The sequence below is a fragment of the Ctenopharyngodon idella genome, chromosome 2, assembly GCF_019924925.1.
Source record: "Ctenopharyngodon idella isolate HZGC_01 chromosome 2, HZGC01, whole genome shotgun sequence".
Lineage (NCBI taxonomy): Eukaryota > Metazoa > Chordata > Actinopteri > Cypriniformes > Xenocyprididae > Ctenopharyngodon > Ctenopharyngodon idella.
Genome location: NC_067221.1, coordinates 30998831 through 31019638, shown reverse-complemented (window position 1 = coordinate 31019638; position 20808 = coordinate 30998831). Strand labels below are relative to the sequence as shown.

General features: G+C 37.6%; 1 protein-coding gene across 1 annotated transcript; it reads right to left on the bottom strand.

The window, feature by feature from the left end:
• Positions 1 to 317: 317 nt before the first annotated feature.
• Positions 318 to 20772, bottom strand: dusp22b (dual specificity phosphatase 22b). The gene is given in 8 exon segments (XM_051876919.1): positions 318 to 621; positions 623 to 688; positions 11143 to 11314; positions 12826 to 12900; positions 15445 to 15494; positions 18680 to 18762; positions 18837 to 18870; positions 20609 to 20772. Coding segments are annotated over 8 exon segments (561 nt in total). The 5' UTR covers positions 20630 to 20772; the 3' UTR covers positions 318 to 561.
• Positions 20773 to 20808: the final 36 nt, after the last annotated feature.

Genomic DNA, 20808 nt, shown 5'->3' with positions numbered 1-20808 from the left:
AATTATTAAATTAAAAAATAATTACACAAGTAACACAATGCCATCTTAATTCAAAATAAAAACTATAACTTTTACTCTCCTCATTGACAAACACACAATTTTCCAGACACACAAAATTAGATCATCTTGCCCCATGTTACCCTACCACTACAAAATACCCTTATGGTGATATTAAACAACATGTGCAGTTATTAATTTTCAAACTAAACATTTCTACTCTTTCTTTTTATGACTTGCTTTGGTAACACGAATAACAGTAATTCAGCTTCTCATATTTCCAGCAAGTGTATAGGAAAAATACAGTCAGTTAGAGACCATAGTATAAATCAATTTTTATAATATAACTGTAAATACTGAACAACAAAATTTGCCATTAACATCACTTCAGTAGTAAACATTAAAATCTTGCATATGTACAAAAAGAGTCCTTAAGTTAATAAACAGTGCTATGCCATAACAAACACCATCACTATGACGCATTAAGATGTCAACCCATGTTTCTAATCAGAGATAACAGTCATTGACAACGCAAGTCTTTGAGGAATGGCCTGTGACGATCTCTCAGGTGTCCTGAAGATCGTTCTCTTCTGGTGTCAAGGTGCCGGTCACCTGTGCGAGCAGGGTTGCGGATTTCCTCCTCATCATTAAAGGGGTTTTCCTTGTACTCCTCCTTCAGCCACTCTCTGAACTGAACAAATATGAACAATTATAATCCAGCGCTTCATTCGGACATGCACAGAAAGTTTAGTGGGCATTGACTCTGATTCTTATTAATACAACCATATGCCAGCTGTATTCAGATTTCTAAAAACCAGTTTTGGTAATCTGGATCACGCATTTACATGACACAAATTAACTCTATGAAGCTACTGTATCATATTTGATATGCAAATTTCTAAAGCCTTTAAATTATTAACATGATGAAATCTTTGGTAAAACCCCTGTTGCACAAAATCAACATGCCTTCTTTCATCTGATTGATAGTTCATACTGTATTAGCAAGTAAAAGTCTTCATTTACTCGACTAAAACGCATCTTAACGTTGTACAGACATCCATCTTCAGCTCGAGGTTCAAGTGTCTTTTTGCTGTGAAGACTTTATTGATTTTTATGAAGTAAACATAAGAATAACTTTTATAATAGACCGTTTTCACAGACTGTGATGACACATTTTAACAAAACACGTTTTACAAAAAACTAGTTAAAGCTGCTGTGAAAGTGTTTCTAGCGGCTATGGGAATGACTGTAAAAATCTTTTTTTTTTCTCTCTTCTGACTGCCGTTATCAATCGCTCTCTATTTTGTTCCTCTTTTTGAAAGTTGTGAAAACACTATATATTTGCTATTTGTGCAAATGGAAACAAAAAATATATCTAATGAAGTCTTTCATTCACCACTATAAAAGTTAACCCAACTATGACGACTTCCAAGAAACCCGGAAATGTGCAAAAGGGTCTATTTTAGTGATATTTCAAGATGAACACTGACTGGACTGAAGCAACTTAGGTTTTTGATTCTGTCCCACTTTATATTAGGTGTCTTTAACTACTATGTACTTACATTTAAAGGGTTAGTTCACAAAAAATGAAAATTCTGTCATTATTTACTCTCCCACATGTCATTCCACACCCGCAAGACCTTCATTCATCTTCGGAATACAAATTAAAATATTTTTGATGAAATCTGAGAGGTACATGTCTTGTCCATAGACAGAAATTTAACCACCATTTTTAAGGTCCAGAAAGGTACTAAAGACATTGTTAAAATAGTCGACGTGACTGCAGTGGGTCAACCTTATTTTTATGAAGTGACGAGAAAAGGGCTCCGGACTTTCAGAAAAAAGTTTTGGCTTTTGTTTTATTGCGAACTGAATCTTTTCCATCTTAAGAGCATGTAAAAACTCAAAAACCCATTGGCGATAAGGAGGGGCAATTGCTGTCTTCCAGTTCATAAGAATAAGTCGCCTAGCCAGTAGAGTTGCAAAGGCTGCACTGTCAGCCTGTAATGTGTTCAAATTAACAGATTCTGGCAAAATACTAAACAATACTGTTAAGGGGTTGGGGTCTATTGGTAAAGAAAAAAATAACAGAAAAGCACCTGAAGACTTTTCCCCAAAAATCAGACAGTTTGTTTCGGACAAGACCAAAAAGAATGCAATAACGTGGCTGGTTCAGTTCTGCAATGATGGCAGGTTGGGTTGAGATCGGGGAATATTTTGTTAAATTTAGTTGTAGACCAATGGACTCTGTGTGACTCTCAGTATTTATAGATGATGAGTGTATTCGGGCAAGAATTAGATCCCAGATATTTTCCTCAAGCATCAAATTCAATTCCTCCTCCCAGAGCGCCTTCAGTGGATGCACTGAGGGGGACTGTTTTGTGTTAATTATAGTAAAAATTTTAGAAATAACCCCTTTCAAAGATGTATGAAGGTCTAATACAGGTGCTGGTCATATAATTAGAATATCATCAAAAAGTTGATTTATTTCACTAATTCCATTCAAAAAGTGAAACTTGTATATTATATTCATTCATTACACACAGACTGATATATTTCAAATGTTTATTTCTTTTAATTTTGATGATTATAACTGACAACTAAGGAAAATCCCAAATTCAGTATCTCAGAAAATTAGAATATTGTGAAAAGGTTCAATATTGAAGACACCTGGTGCCACACTCTAATCAGCTAATTAACTCAAAACACCTGCAAAGGCCTTTAAATGGTCTCTCAGTCTAGTTCTGTAGGCTACACAATCATGGGGAAGACTGCTGACTTGACAGTTGTCCAAAAGACGACCATTGACACCTTGCACAAGGAGGGCAAGACACAAAAGGTCATTGCAAAAGAGGCTGGCTGTTCACAGAGCTCTGTGTCCAAGCACATTAATAGAGAGGCGAAGGGAAGGAAAAGATGTGGTAGACAAAAGTGTACAAGCAATAAGAATAACCGCACCCTGGAGAGGATTGTGAAAAAAAAACCCATTCAAAAATGTGGGGGAGATTCACAAAGAGTGGACTGCACTTAACCCCATAGAAAATCTATGGGGTATTGTGAAGAGGAAGATGCGATATGCCAGACCCAACAATGCAGAAGAGCTGAAGGCCACTGTCAGAGCAACCTGGGCTCTTATAACACCCGAGCAGTGCCACAGACTGATCGACTCCATGCCACGCCGCATTGCTGCAGTAATTCAGGCAAAAGGAGCCCCAACTAAGTATTGAGTGCTGTACATGCTCATACTTTTCATGTTCATACTTTTCAGTTGGCCAAGATTTCTAAAAATCCTTTCTTTGTATTGGTCTTAAGTAATATTCTAATTTTCTGAGATACTGAATTTGGGATTTTCCTTAGTTGTCAGTTATAATCATCAAAATTAAAAGAAATAAACATTTGAAATATATCAGTCTGTGTGTAATGAATGAATATAATATACAAGTTTCACTTTTTGAATGGAATTAGTGAAATAAATCAACTTTTTGATGATATTCTAATTATATGACCAGCACCTGTATATCATCAAATATATTGTTAGTTGGCAAAAAGGGAAAGTTAGAAAACTGCTTACGAATAAAGTTCCGTATCTGAAAGTATCTAAATAAATGGGGGAAGGTCGAATTTTTCTTTAAGTTGTGTAAAGGATGCAAAATTGTTATCTATGTATAGATAACCAACTGTAGCTAGGCCATGTTCCCTCCAAATGTTAAAAGCCCCATCCATCAAAGAGGGTGGAAATGATATATTGCAAAAAAACAGGCGCTATAGTACAAGGCTCTTTAAGGCCTAATGCTAAACAAAATTGAGACCAAATCCTTAATGAAGGATTTTTTTTATTAAAGTAGTATACTTAAAGGGAATTGGTACACTGAGTAAGGATGTTAAAGTTGCTGGAGTACTTCAATCAGTACCCACTAAGACTTCTTTAATTGCAAATCCTGCTGTACCCAATATAACAGATTCCTAATGTTTGCTGCCCAATAATAGGTTTGAAAATTTTGCAGAGCCAGGCCACACAAACACTTTGGTTTCATAAGATGACTTTGATTAATTTGTTTTGACTTATTCCTTATTAAAGAAGAAATATTCCGCTGCAAAACTGTATATATAACTGTATGTATAATATAGGAAGGCACTGGAAAAGATATAAAAATTTAGGAAGAATATTCATTTTGATAACATTCACCATTCCTATCAAAGATAGAGGGAGACATTTCCAGGACATGAAGAGAGACTTAACATGATTATGGAGAGGACTAAAGTTGGCTTTGAACAGGTCAGAATATTTACGGGTCACCTGAATCCCAGGTATTTAAAAGGATTTCTGACAACCTTGAATTGAAAATCTAAATATGAAATCTGAAGGGAAGATGAGTTCAATGGGAACAGTTCACTTTTACAGAAATTTAGTTTGTATCCTAAGAAACTACTCAAGGTATCTAGAATAGAAAAAAATTCAGGAATTGAAATAAGAGGATTAGTTTAGAAAAAGAAAAAAGGTCATCTGCATATAAAGAAACCTTATGCACTATACCTGCGCGGGTGATACCACAAACCTGTGCACTAGACTGTAGGGCAATTGCAAGGGGTTCAATGGCTATGGCAAATAACAATGGGGAAAGGGGACAGCCCTGTCTTGTGCCCCATTGCAGTTTGAAATACTCTGAAAAGACATTATAAGTACATAAAGAAGCTTTAGGGGCCGCAAGAAAACTATATATTAAAAATGTGCCTAATATTATGAAAAGAATATCTATTTCGAGTAAAGCCAGTTTGATCAGGTGAAATTATTTGACCCACAGGAATTTTCAAGACGGGTAGATAAAAATTTGGCTAAAATCTTATAGTCACAATTTAACAAAGAGATGGGACGATATGAACCACATTCTAGTGGATTCTTGTCTTTCTTTAGAAGCAGCGAAGTAGTCGCTTGCTAGAGACTTCCAGGCAAATAACCATTCTGAAGACTTTCTGAGAAAACCAAAAAATAAAATTGGGATTAACAAATTAGAAAAGACTTTTTAAAATTCAGATGGAAATCCTTCAGGCCCTGGGGTCTTACCAGATTTCATAGATGCTTCAGATTCCTTATTTTCCTCAGTTTGAATGTCTTTCTCTAAAGAATAGTGGGAAATTCAATTCCATTTTCCAAGAAAAGCGTTCATTGCGAAAGCATCTGGTGGGGATTCTGAGGAGTATAAGTCAACATAAAACTGTTTGAATTCAGAATTTATTTCTTTAGTTTATTGTGATGGCTTCTGATAATCTAAGTTGGGGAATCATACGAGATGCTTCAGCCTCACGAATCTGCCTGGCAAGCAACTTTACTGTCCTATCACTTTGCTCATAAACCCTACCATGCAGAAAAAATTCTTCAGCCTCATCGGTTGATAATATATCATATTCTACCTGTAAGAAATGACACTCTTCAAAAAGTTCAGGAGAGGGATCCGAGGCATACAGGTTATCAATAAGCACTATGGGGTTAGATATTTCTTTAAAGGGGGGGTATAATGCTATTTCATGCATTCTACTTATTTACACTGTTAAAGAGTTGGATTCTCATGCTAAACATGGCCAAAGTTTCAAAACACAAGTTGGATGTATGACAGAGTATTTCTGTGCCAAAAATACTCTTCCAAATCCTCTTAAATTTCGGGATCTTTTTTTCGAGTATGTGGCTGTGTGACATCAGAAAGGTCGGAATTCCTTGTACAGGCACTTCTCCCGGAAGAGCGTGCACGCACGCGTCGACCAGAGTGAGAGCACGCCCATAAACGTGCTTCATTCGGGTTTATGGAAGTCATCGGCAGCCCTGCACAGGACTTGCTTGAGAAAGATTTGTCACTTTGTTTTTAGAACACGAAATCAACAATGTCACAAAATAAGTGTGTTTTTGGTTGTGAGGGAAAGATAACCTTGCTTCCCAAAGAACCCAGTGTTCAGTGGAGCTGAGAGTTTTGTGCTCACGCATTACAATTTTTTACAATTATTTGTTATTAAAACAACCATAGAAACTGATAGTTGCAATCACTTTTTTACTGGTTAAAATGAATGGAGAATATCTCGTGTTTTTCCGTGGCTGCTCGAGCCCTCAGGACCGCGCTTATGGTTTTATAAACAAGGCCCAGTTCTACGCTGGATTTACAGATCATTTGAAACTGAAAGATGGAGCAGTCACAGCGATAATGATCCCGGTCCTGAGTCGGAACCTCAGGTGGTGAGTAAAACTGCTTTTGTTGGCAATAGGCGCCTAAGTGCATATAATGTAAACAACACGAACGTAGTGAATTCATAAATTAATTATTCATCATTCACTATACGCTATATTCATTATGCTGATTCAACAGTTATCCATGGATAATGCGATGGTGTATTGTGTGTTTAAATACAGTTGTTTAGCTGACCATTGATAGCTTGCAGACGATCACTACGCAAAAGCTGCGTGTGCTCGTCACATTTTTTAGCTGGATAGGAGACCTCCTAAGACACCACTGACAGTATTTAGGTGGCTGATGTGGAATTTGAAGCTCTAATGTAATTGGTACATGATCAGAAATTACAATACTTTGGTAAGAACAGTCCTGTAAGTATGGAAGAAATTTATGGTCCAAAAAGAAATAATCAATGTGAGAATACATCAGGTGAACATGAGAAAAAAATGAATACTTCCTTTCAGAGGGATGCAAGTGATGGAATGCATCACATATACCATACTTTTGCATAAATGTGTGGATAACTGAGGCACATTTTGATAGAGCTATTATATCTTTTTGGAAGATTTATCAAGAATGGGAGACTTAACGCAATTAAAGTCCCCAGCCATAAGTCGGTGTGAATAAATATTAGGAATACAAGACAGAAAAGAATAAATAAAAGTAGGATCATCATAATTGGGTCCATAAACATTTGCAAGAGCCAAGGGGGTCGAGAAAAGTGTTCCTGATACAATAATGTATCTACAATAGTTTCAGAGGCTACAAATGGGACAGATTTATGCACTAAAATGGCACAGCCTCTAGGATTTAGAGTGAAATATTGAATGGAAAACCTGTCCTACCCGATCCCCTTTTAATCTAAAGTGGTCAGCAGAATGGAGATGCGTTTCACAACCACCCTATGATAAAAATTCACCCACTTCTTCTTTTTTTATTCTAAATAAATCATAAGCAGTGTCTCTGAAAAAGCCGTTTGCAGATGTCCACGACTGCTGACAGACTCTGCCGTATTAGCATAGACCCCACTCTGAGCAAGTTATACACAGTCCGCCATTTTCTCCAAGCTGGAGCAGCTGTAGCAACAAGAATGTCTCATAAGTAATTGAGGTGTTTTGTTGTTGGATGTAAGAGTGAACATAACAGTCTCCATGTACTCCTGACATCAGAGCCACTGAAGACGCAGTGGATTAGTTTTATTTTTGAAGGGAATGCGCCCCCATATACCTAAATTTGTTTATGTCTGCGCAAATCATTTTACACCAGACTGCTTTGTGAACGAATACAAAGGGACAATACAAAACACAGGTTTTGCAAAAAAGTTGTTACTCAAGGATGGATCACTAACAACTGTTCGTGATCCAGCTTCTAGTCTCCAGAGCGATACTGGATACGGCAGTAATGAAAGGGAGAGCATGCACTTTATTATAGTTTATCAGAGTTGATTTACGGGTATAAAGCTTACCAGTTTATTAAGCACCCCCCGAAAAGGCATAAGGTCTGTATATATTTTTTTACTGTTAATTGTAACAAGTGTTTCTGTAATTCTGTATGTTGATAATAATGCAGGTGAGAGAGAGTTTATGGATAATATTTTAATGCACACTTTGTTTTATTAAGCCCTTACAGTGATATACTGGAGTGAAAACTGATGCTTCATTTTTTGTGTGAAGTACAATAAACGTCATAAAACTCAGTAAAGTTTTTGCCATCATTCGGACGTGTCCGGTACAACAGGCTTGTACTAATAATGGATAAAAGCAAGATGACAGCATAAGTTATAACCATAATTAAACTAAACTATACCTGTTCTATCTCCACGCAGCATATATTCTCTGGCTCTGCAGGCATTATTGTCTGAATCCAGTTCGGACTGAACATGACATTATTAGTCCGCTCTTGAAGCTCCACCCTTTTAGGCCAGGAGCTCATTGCATTTAAAGGGACACACTAAAACAGCGCATTTTTGCTCACCCCCCCAAAAGTAGCAATTTTACCATGCTATAAAAAATTAGCTGTGAGGTATTCTGAGCTAAAACTTCACATACACACTCTGGGGATATCAGAAACCCATTTTAAATTTTGTAAAAAGGGGCATAATAGGTGCCCTTTAAGACTCGGTTGCACTTAACAGGATTATTGATAGCCTTGCAGTTCCAGCTAACATATCTCAAAGAGTTTGCCATGTGAAAGTGTTTAATGAAAGAGACATCATATTTAGGGAAAGAATGAAAACAAACTAACAGATGCCCAAACAGAAACATAAAATACACAGAAACATCAATGTGTAAAAGACCTCCTAAAATGAACACCATGAAGAATGAATGAACTTGGAGATGAACTCAGCTTTGAAACAGCAACACAACCCTTCCCTCCTTGCCCGCCCCTACTCCCTTTACCCACTCCCACCCTATGAACCAAGCTAACACTACCCTTGACAGAGTGTACACCTCCCTGTGTTAACTTAGAAACTCGAATGTGACTCTGCAAACCACCAAATTATGTTACAAATAAAACAAGAAACTGGAATTTTAAATATTGTAATAGAGTAAAAAAGAGGGAAAAGTAAAAAGCACTACATTATTTTCAACTATTCATTATTATTGCACCACAGCGAGAACTCCCAAGAAGATTCATTCACTTTAACTCAGACAAAGCAGGTGATATATATTTATATATAACAAAGCAGGTAATAAGTATATTTTTTGCGATCTCAGGAGGGAAATCAGGGAAACTGTTCTGTCTTTGAATTTGAGCTGTTTGGCTTGAATGGCCCTCCACAGAATGTCCTCCCTGACATCAAATCGGTATATATAAAGCATATGACAAACGCCCGCGGCCACTGACTCTTCGCAGGTCACGCAGTCAGTGTATGATGGGCTCGGGCAAGAAGCGGGGGTTCACGGAGGCTGAGTATTTCTTGCAGTGCTTCTGCAATAAATTTTGTGGGCTGTGTGCCCTCCATACCCTAGGGAATACCCACAAGACGCAAACTGCTTTGTCGAGAACGGCATTCCAAATCTGTGCACTAAAGAGCGGCAATATCATTCCATAAGGAGGCCACAGTGGGTTCAAGTTCCTGCACACTAGTCATCCACTCTGATGTCACATTTTCCAGGCTAGTTAGTCTCTGCTCGTGCGCTTTCACTTCTGAAGTTACCGCCGTTAGCGAATTATGCACCTCTTCTCGCAGGGATGATATTTCTTTTCGGAACACGGCTTTTTGTGAATTCCAGCTTCCAAAGTCTTAATCGCTGCCATTATTGTAGCACCAATAATTATGCTAGTTTCATCTTTGGCTGACTCTGCAGATCCGTTAGAGCTCGCCGAATCAGTCATGGAGCCTTCGACATTGAGGCGCGAAGTTCAGAAATATCCCACAAAACAATTTAACAGCTATGATGAGTGAGTTAAAATGTATTGTAACTTATGTAGAAAGTAAATATAACAATTGGTTTGCAGAGCTCCCGACCTTGCGACTTCACATGGCAGACGCTTTTTTTTAACAATGTCTTTAGTACCTTTCTGGACCTTGAAAGTGGTGGTTAAATTGCTGTCTACGGAGGAGTCAGACAGCTCTCGGATTTCATCAAAAATATCTTAATTTGTGTTCCGAAGATGAACAAAGGTCTTACGGGTGTGGAACGATATGAGGGCAAGTAATTAATGACAGAATTTTCATTTTTGGGTGAACTAACACTTTAAATAGGCTTACCAGGGCTCGACATTAACGCTTGATTTTTTTGAAGGGACAAGTGAAAGAGAGTTTTACTTGTCTGACCAGACAAGTAGCCTGATTAAAACATCAATAACAAAAACAGCTAGAGAATCACCAAAACGCAAGCATGATTACATTTAGTCTAAGTGGTGATTGATAATGGATAATAATATATAATGTATAATGTGCTGACAGTAACAAGGTTGCGCTGTTGAGGCTCATGCCTCTTGATAAGAAATCGAAACAAATGAGTGCAGCACACACAAAGAATACATGCTGCTGTTTTTCGCGTTAGTGAAATCACGATTGAAAATGTGACACTACTTTTATACAACAGTTCAATAAACAAGTAGCTAATAAAGTCACTTACATTTTAGATGCAATATATTCTGTTTTTATTCTATTTCAGCAGCAAAAATAGTTCCAAACAAAGATCACAGCAGAATGATTTTATTGTCATCAGATGTAGCTTTGCACACTGCCAGCATCTAGAATGATTTTGATCAGCATTTTAGTGTTCATAGCAGAGTGCGTACACATGTGCACCCGTTGAAAGCCTGAAACCACAGAGCCCCCCCCGCCACACACACACATAACAAATCCCAATTTAACCCGTCTATAATCACACTGTTGACCCTTCCCATACACCTTAACTCACGCTTAAACCTAACCAATACCACCAAACCTGTATCCTAAACTTACCCGTATCCACCTCAACAGCACCACAAGAGTTTCACAACATGAACACAATAAGTACATTGTACTTATTTTTTGATGTAAGTACATAGTAGTTAAAGACGCCTAATATAAAGTGTGACCTAACATTCTAACACTGCATCATTTCTAGGGGTTAAGCGCAGTGTGAATAGCCCTTTAATGCGCATTTAAACATGGTCATTGACATAATTCGAAGTCAAAGGTAAAGTCGTCAGGTTTGATACTGCGACAAAAAAAATCACAACAACAACAAACCCTTTTGAAACATGAATTCATGAGGTTCAATCGTGATTTCAATAATGCGGAAAACAGCACAAAAACCTCCACATTTTGAATTTTTACAGCAGCATGTTTTCTTTGTGTGTGCTGCACTCATTTGTTTCGATTTCTCCTGCTGGCTTAAGTTGAACTGACATCTTCGTCAATATCATGTAATTGCATTTGGGTGCTAACTGCTGACAATGTAATTTCAGTCATCAAATGTGAAGGAATCACCTGCTGTAGTTGAGTGCTCTCAAACACCTGCAGCTGGGTCTGGAAGCCCGCATTGGGTGAAGCACAAGGTCTCGCCACCTTCACCGCAGCCAGAGCCTCCTGCCATCCCAGAGTAGTCACAGTCATAATGTACGCCACCACCAGTGTCACACTGCGTGACACGCCAGCAAGACTGGATTACATGAAATCAAAATTCAGCCACTCACTAAGTTTCTTTTACTAATTTGATGTCTCATTTCGAAGGCTGCGTCCTCCGGAGGTTGCATTTGAAGGCAGCATATGTCATCGAGGCATTCTCATTTAAGAAAAGCAACCGTTAGATTGCAAAGTAAGAAAGAAATTACAGTATTTTACACCTCATGAGGAATAACAGTCAATTTTATTGTGGTTACTTTTCCTAAATAAGACATCCTTGATGACGTACGCAGCCTCCGAAATGAGACGCAGCTTAAATTTTCACAAAAGCTTGGTTGATGCTAACATAAGGGCAATGCGATATAATAATTACTGGTGTTTGTTTAGGTTAGACATGAGAACGAGCCCCAAACCTTAAGCATTCAACTTCGTCTTGCAACTTTGATGTTGCAAGAGGATGAACGTTCACATTTTGAAGAAATCCTACAGACCCCATTATGTTTTCCAGAACAAAGCACTCTACCCATATGCTGTATTGACAATACTGTATTGTATTGTATTGTATTGTCATATCAAAAAGAGGCTTGTGTTTACTGTACTGTTGTTTTGGGGAAGTTCAAAAATAGCCCCCCCTGACACCTAGTTATCAGCTGTTCACATTGTCACACTGGGCTTGATTAGTGCTGATATCTTGGTGGTGTGCACATTTTGCTTCCTCATAAGGTAGGGTCTTGGTGCATGCAACCAGGGCTTGACATTAACTTTTTTTTTGTTCACCAGCCACTGTGGGTAGTGGTTTTTTAAAGTTTAAGCCACTCAGCATTTTCACTGGCCACAATTTTGACATCAATACCATGGGGGAAAACTGATATAAATTTTTTTTTTTTAAACTAATTATTTTTAATATTATCTCATAAATTGGCAGCAGGTATTTTAGGCTGCTGTCACTTTAAGACCTGACGCACAAATCCATTATACTGTTACAATAGGGTACTGTGAGGCATCTTTATGTGCACGCACTTTGAGTGTGAGAACAAAATCTGTGGAAATTAGTAAAATTATGCACAATACGCACAATCCCATGCCTAAATTCAAGCCCTGTAACACCAACAATATTCATCCAGAGCAAATGAAATGAGTGAGTGAAGTGAGGTGGGTTTGTGTGTCAACTCGCTGTCGGAGAGATGAGAGAGTGAGAAACTGCAGCTGGTATCGTGTATCTATTCTGAGGAAAATTAATATTGTAACATTTCAGATATTTCAGTATTGATATGTATTGAAAAATCTATATTTTTGACAACACTACATTGCACTTAGTTTATTATTTCAGATACCTTTTTAAAAGACTTCAATTGAAAAATGTATAGCTATATTACCTGCCAAAGTGGCTAGTAGGGGTGACTGCGTTACACACCACTGCTAAAATCCACCCACATTTGGCGGGTTGGCGGGTGTCAAGCCCTGCATGCAACCATATGGATCTAATAACATCAGTTAGTTTACAGTGTAGATTTCAATAGCTGGAGGACATACAAACCCCTCACTTACCAGTGAACTAGACAGCCCTCCCCTTTCAGTCGGGACTCGTGCATGAACATAATGCTCTGCTTAAAATGCTGAATGCTGTGGAGGAGAAAGAGACCAATTTACCACATGTAGGTCTATACAGAAGTGACACAAATGTGAAGGATTTTGCAGTGAAATATAGCCTATTTTAATGACACACTTAATGCACACTTAATGTCATGGGTTTGTTTCGACATTTTGTTATCTAATACATTGAGGCAGTAAGTGTGGCTTAAAGGATAGTTCACCAAAAGATATTTTGAAGAACTGTTTTGTTTTTTTAAACAATGAAAGTCAACGAGGTCCAAAACAACTTTTGCTTTTTGGAAAAAAAAAGAAAAAACACTGATGCATTTTTTAAAATGTCTTCTTGTGTGCTCCACAGAAGGAAAAAAAAACAGGTTTGGAATGACATGATGTTGAGTAAATGATGACAGAATATTAATTTTGGGGTGAACTATCCCTTTAATTGTCAGGGAAAAAATAAAAAAATAAAAAAATTTTTGCCAGTTTTAGTACATCTACATGTCGTAAAGGTTTGCGTTCAGAATATGAGCACAGTATGATGCTGACAGCACTGTTCCTCCAGTGGCGGGAAGGTCATAACCGTAACAGTAAACAGAGAATTACGAGACATCCTGTATACATGATGTTTTCCAGATGCAGATTGCTCACTGCGGCCGGCAATACATGTTTTTTTTACAACTTCAATATTTACTGCCTTCACAGTTCCAGTCAAAAGTTTATGTAGGCTTGATACTGATACTCGAACGAGTATGCATTGAAGTGCTCAAAACATTTCAGTGAGGCGTTTAGGCTGAGTCAGTATTGTGTGTGAAACAGCGTTAAAACACTGGCTTAAATATAAAATTTGTTCCGGTATAAATATTTTAAATATTAAAATAAATATTTTTATAAACTAACCGCTCCACATCGTGCTTAACAACGGCACTTAGCTGTTCTAAATTCACTGCAAACCACAGCTTCACTAGGCTTATTGCTTTATTTTATACTCTTATCGGCACACAAATAAAAATAAAATAAAAAAAAACATTCAACATAGGCAGGTTTGTCATCACAAAATGTCTATGATTACTACAGTACATGTACATCTGACAGACATACAAAAAACTCTGCTGTGGATAAAGGCCTTTGAATGATAAGGGCAACTTTCTGAATGCTTTTGTGCTCTTGTTTTGTGGACTCTTAGTTTGTAGTTTTTTGAATAAAAAATTAAATTAAATCTGTTCATCATATCAAGCAATCATGTCTCTTCAGAAGACTTGGATTAAACAGCTCAATTCATATGGATTACCTTTACAACGTCTTTTTGTACTTATAATGATTACTGGTGTTTGATGCATGAAAATTAAAGCATGAAAATTGTGTTGTATGGGCAAAAAACAGTAAGAGAATATTAAAAAATTCTCCATTTGTGTTTAAAGAAGTATGAAATGAGTAACTGATGGCAGAATTTTCATTTTTTGATTAACTAACCCTTCAACCATTATGCTCTCCTTGTTCTTGGTCCCACACGGTTTGACCAATGAAATTCCATTACTTTTTTTAAAAAGACACTGGTATTTATATGTAGGGTTGATTATGTTTTTTAAACGCACCAAATGAGCCCAATAAAGAAAAAGATAATTGCAAAGATAATTTAGAGCAGAGCAAAACTAAAAAATTAGATTGAAGATATTTTCACGACTTGTTCAATAATAAAATTCCAGGTTTTCCATGATCTGGGCATTCCAGGGTGGTCAAGTCTTCACGACATGCACTACTATGAGGGGTTTGGAGGACATGTTGGGTGTCTTCTTCCTAAAACCTTATGTGTTTAAGAATACATACATACACTGAACATATTGTTCAAAGAAATAAAACCTTTAAGCATTGCCTTTCTATTTGAATACCCTACTAGCAACAAAATACAGACATGTTTTGCTTGAACCTGTCCAGATAGCGGCTGTTAAGAAATCCAGAAATCTGACTGTGGTTTCTTTTAAACATGCGAAGAAGAAACAACACGGTAAGGTACGGTAGCGTTTCCTCCAGAACATCCATCCTTTTGACAGGACCAGGATGAGAAAGGGTTGGGTTTGTCCAGTTTGGTTAAAGAGGGTCAGTTTCACATTACGCATGGCCGGGTTTCGCAGGCTCGTAAGGGTGACAAGAGGGCTGATGGTAAAGGGGGATAAAAATAAAGGCGTAGTGAGACCAAGGCATCACTGCAGAACCCAGCTCATAACTTCCTTCCTGCACCAAGAGGGCCACAAGAGGAAGTGTGCGTATGTGCGGGTCTCTCTGTGTGTGTGTGTGTGTGTGTGTGTGTGTGTGTGTGTGTGTGTGTGTGTAAATGCATGCGCACTCTAGGGTGTAACTAGATTGATATGACATGTAAAACCAACATCACAGATTTAGTGTAATGAAGACTGAGGAAAAGACGAAAGGGAACAGCATGTGTAAATGCAGAACTTATAAAACGGTTTGCTTATGAAAAACATTTACTTTTTTAGGTTGCCACAGTTACTCACGCTGCCCACTGGCGGCCGACTAGCTATTAGCAAAGATGCCCATCAGAAATGCATAAAGCCTACTCACAGGTTTTGTGTGGGCGCATCTGCTGCTGGGATACAAAGATAAGTCATCTCCTAAAGAAATGGAGGAAAGACATGAGAAGTGCTTCAATATGTCTCAAAATTACATGTGATAGAGCAAAATGTAAGTATGAAAGACAGAGAGTAAACCTTTTCATGTTACATACAGACTTTTTTGTTGCACATGCCCACAATGTGTTTATTTTCAATAATAAATTCAAAACATAGTACTCTCATAGTTCATGCACAAATGCAGAATATTTTATTGTTTTACCCCAAGTCGTTTTACTGGCCTCAGACTGACAACTATCCAGATTAAAACTTCATGCAAGAACTTGCAACTTCATGCAAGAATACTGTACAATGTACAAATTTTTTTTTTTTTTTTTTTTTGCATGGGCTTTTTGAGTTTTACTTACACCTAAAACATTTTTGTTAATTCAAATACACTGGACAAATCAATTTGTCAAATGCAGTAAATTTTAGTTTACTAAAATCAAAAAGGATTTTTTACAGTGTACAATGCTTTTGGCACAAGTAAATGGGTGCAGAAGGTCTCATTTTCCTGTAAGAGATGCCACTCACTTAGTATCTGCAGAATTTAAGACTTTTTAGGACCTGAACAAATAAAATAAATACCATATGTCCCTACAGAATAGTGTTGCACGATATACTGGTACCAGAAAGGTATCGCGATACCCTGCTATTATAAAAAAACGGTACGATTATACAAATTTTTATTCGATTTTTTATTTTTATAAGAGCCGTGTTTCTTAATGTCGATGTGTGACATCAAGAGCCAGGACGTGTGTACAGAGCTCTGCTTCCACTCCCTGCAGGGAATCAAATATATACGTACAGTACATGACAGTACATGACAAAGAAAGAAACAAAGAAACATTTTGTTTGATTTTAAAACGAGTTAAGTGCTACTTGCGTTGCTGGGCTCAGACCTGAAGCGCGTGCACAGAAAGCCACCTTTCCGACAGGATGATCACGACTTCAGTTCTCTTTTGCGGATTATTGTCAAAAATATATGTCCTGGAGAGTATTCATGTAAACACAATCAGGTATTTCTTCAGTGAACGTAAACAGTATAGAAAGAAATCAGATGTGTTCCAATAATCAATATGTGTTCCAATCCATGCAGTTCTTAAAAGTCCTGAAATGCATTGTTTTATTGTTTTATGTTTCATGGGGTGCACTTATAATGTCAGAATAATTTTTACATTAAAAATGGTCATAATTTAGAAATAAAAGGCATTTTTCCTACCCTGATTTTAGCCCTCTGATTTGAATGCTCTGTTTGAAGTGTCTGCTTCAGTGTAAACGCCCACTGCTGTGATTGGCTAACATCTTTGCATACGAAATAGCTAAGTATTACTCTCTATGTGGAACTCTCTCGAAAATTTTTAGCTACTATTACAGCTCTCAAGGTTAACTAATCGTGAAATGTGTTGATTATAGCATTATATTTAGATCTATAGTATAATACTGTGGCATGAAAGGTTGCATTGATGAACACTGTAGCCGATCACAGACATGTTGTTGAGCGCATGAATGCAGCGATCTCATCGTTGCAACTCGATTTCTACATTCTCACGAATGCTTTCATCACAACTAACAGTGCAAACACGATGTAAATAAGAGATTTGTTGATTTTAACAGGAGTTTTGGCACGAGTCCAGAACTCAGTCATACAGCTCCAGTGACTGTAAAGGGAGCGTTCTTTGAACGCTTTCTATATATAATTTAAGCACAGTTTAAATAACAGATTATTTTCATCCTACAGAAACAATGTGAAGTTGACCGTTTAGTCACTGATTTGAAATCACTAGATCAGGCATTAGAATTAACACAGTTTCTCACATGTTGTCCTATTACTGTCACGTCCATATCGTAAAAGTCTGTTTGCAAATTGACCAAATAATCCACAGTGAAATGTACCGAATACAAAAAAATAATGCTCAACTTAGACATTCACATCTTGCCATTCCTGAAGCCATTTTTATCACTTGCTAGCTCTAGAAACCCAGTGTTAGCGTCTCTCTGTTACCTACCACATGGTAACAGGCAGTGATGTAGAAGCAGGCACTGATCATCTTCTGTGGAGGTGGTGTTCAGCCACACTATTACGTAATAAAGTGGCACATTTCACGACCTGTCGTTTTGGCAGACTGGCTTCAATATAAGCTGTTTTTTAGACCAACGAGAAAATTTTGAGTTCTGAAACTTACAGGATGTTTTATAGTACAATGACCTCTTATGTGTCAAAAGATCAAAGTAATTTTGATTTCTCAGTTCATGACCCCTTTAAAGGGTTAGTTCACCCAAAAATGAAAATAATCCCATAATTTACTCACCCTCAAGCCATTTTTGGGTGAACTAACCCTTTAAAGGGACAGCAGCCTAATAAACCTGCTGCTGTCTGTGTGATGAATGAATGTTAATCAAAAAAAGAAAAAAAGAGTGCTATCCACTGTTTTTTTTCCACTTGATTATTTAATTTCTTACTTGCTACTGTTAAATAGACCTACTGCAGCCTACCTGAAAAATGTAAAGCACTGTTTATTTCATTTGGATCTTTCATAGCTAACTCCATTGTGATTATAAATTTTAATTTAAAAAATATTAAATGATCATGAAATAAGATTTTGATCATATCACCCACCCCTAACCCATCCTGTTCAGAACTGTGAAAGGTTAACTGTGATTGTTGCAAACATCTCTGTAAGGACATTCACACTTAGGGATGTAATTATTAATTTATTAAAATAAAGGAGAGGAAATTGTCAAAAAGTAGGGCAGGTCAAGTGAGTCTTTAGTTTTTTTTTTTTTTTTTTTAATTCATTTATGAAACAATGAATTTTAAGTTCTGCCATATTATTCAATTACTTTTACTTTTTTTTTTTTTTTTTTTTTTTTTACCGTGGTATCAATTCAGTATCAGTATCGAGATATTTAGTCGGGTATCATATCGAAGTCATAATTTTGGTATCCTGACAACATTACTACAGAATAAACCCATTTAATCTCAAAATAAATCTTGCATCTTCAGACAGGCTGCAACACACATTCAGCTGCTAAATAGGGAAGCAAGCTGCAAGTGTAAAATACTGAGAATGAAATATGCTGAGACGTGTCATCATTCTGCTGACATGACACTGTGATTGTATGTGTGCATTAGTATAAAGAAGCTTCTATATATTTTGAAGACATGAAATAATGAGTCCAACTACCTGTAAAATGGGAGCGGCGGTATCATGGATGGAGAGGATGTGTGTGATGTTGTTTCTTGCTAATTGTTCCCTGTCTCTGGCATCTGTGAAAATAAATAAACATTTATTATCTTCCCTAAACATGCACCTTATTAAAAATAGTGTTGTCCACTCTTACCTTTGAAATTACCCAAGTACAGGTCTGACAGAACCTGGGATGACACAAGCAGGTTTGTTCAGTCACAACCAAACCAAAATAATACAAAACTACATATTATAGCACTCCAAAAACAGACAACTAATGTGTTTAAAGTCACCATGAAATCAAAATGGACAATTCGTGCTTTTTTATTTGAAATATTGCAGTATTTATTATCCGTGCACATCATTTTTTTAAATTCATGCCTCGTAATCTTTATTCAAAATAACCTCCCCTCCATCTTGCAGCTCTTCTCTTCTCTGATGATGTGTTTAGTGATGGGAGGGCGGGGCAACCTGTCACTCACATGAAATCAACCAATAGCAAACCACAACCATCCAATCAATTCCCCATGGACAAAATCAGGCCCCTCCCTACCTTTTTTTTTCTTGTTCCAGAAGACATTTCACTCAGATATACATCACAATAGGTGGGAAAAAAGACTAGCCTATCTGAACTTCCATTTCATGTTGATTTTAAAGTCACCAAGAAATCGAAAACATTAACGTGCCCCACCCCCTCACTACAACTTGTCACTCACATGAAACCATGGAAAAATTTCTACAATCTAATCCCAATGGATAAAATCAAGTTCTGCACCCCTTTTTTTCCCCTCATTCACTCAGATATTTTGTCACAGCAGGGAAGCTGTGCATGATTGTTTCCAAACTCTCAAATAAAATGTGCCATAAACAACCAATGACCATTTGACCCTTCGCCGGGAGTTTGATTGAGAGATGGTCCTCACTGCAGAACACGAGATCCGGGGGTGAGGTTGGATCCTGATCCAACTCCTCCCACTTTACATATGAGAAGCATCTCACTGCAGCCTGCGGTGGACATCCATCCTGGCCCACATCCAAGTGTGACATCAGAAGACAGGCCAATGCCGCCCTGCAGCCGATTCTTAAGATTTTATTGGTCATGTCAATCACAGTATTGATTGCCTACACCAAACACTGATCCCTAAACATACCCATCTCCATCCCCTGGATCTGGATTCAACTTTGCCCCCTGGATCTCGTGTACTGTAGTGAGGAGCTACTGAGATTGTGGGCTATTGCCAGAGCATTTCTATGTGGTTGCTAAAGTGTTCTTGAGTAGTTGTTAGCACACTGCTATGTGGTTGCTATGGTGCTCTGGGGTGTGTTTCCCAAAAGGATCGTTAGCTAACTATGGTCGTACATTCCATTGAACTCTATTGGTAAGGACAGAACTTGCGACCATAGCTGCTTTTGGAAAACGCACCCCTGGATGGTTGTCAGCACGTTTCTATACACTTGCTAAGGTGTTCCAAGTGGTTCTTGGCAGATTGTTGCGTGGTTGCTGTGATGTTGTTGGTGGTTTATATGTGGTTGCTTACTGGCCCAAGTAAAAACAACTTCAAATCTAACTTCTATGTGATTTTTTTTATTTTTTTATTTTTTTTATTATTTTATTATTATTTCATTCGTTTAATCGTAATCAAAAGTAACCGCACATCTCCTCAACAAAACACATTAGTTTCAGGAATCATTCATGTAGCACAACCGGCACAAAGTTTCATACTCAGTGGTTTGTTTAAATCACTAGCCCAAAGTATGAGCAACAGCGATGCTTCCCTTAGCCAACGCCACTAATAAACACCAACACTTGGAAGGCAGCGTCGTGTTTATGTTGGAGGAGCATCGATTCGTGTCACATCAATAATCCCTCTCAAATTTACAGACTTAAGCACTGCAGAAGATGAAGTGGGAAGCATATCCATCTACCTTATTTATTCCGTTTCCCATGCCACGGTGTATGCAGTGGCTAGTATTTCAGTGGTCCGCTTGAACGAGGCTTGTATCAACAGTTAATCGCTATAAGCGCTCACATTCAACTTGTCGTGTACACACAGTCTTGAGTTCCTGGACGAGCTTCTCTTAAAGGCACAGTACACATAAAACAGACACGAAGTACTTAATGCATT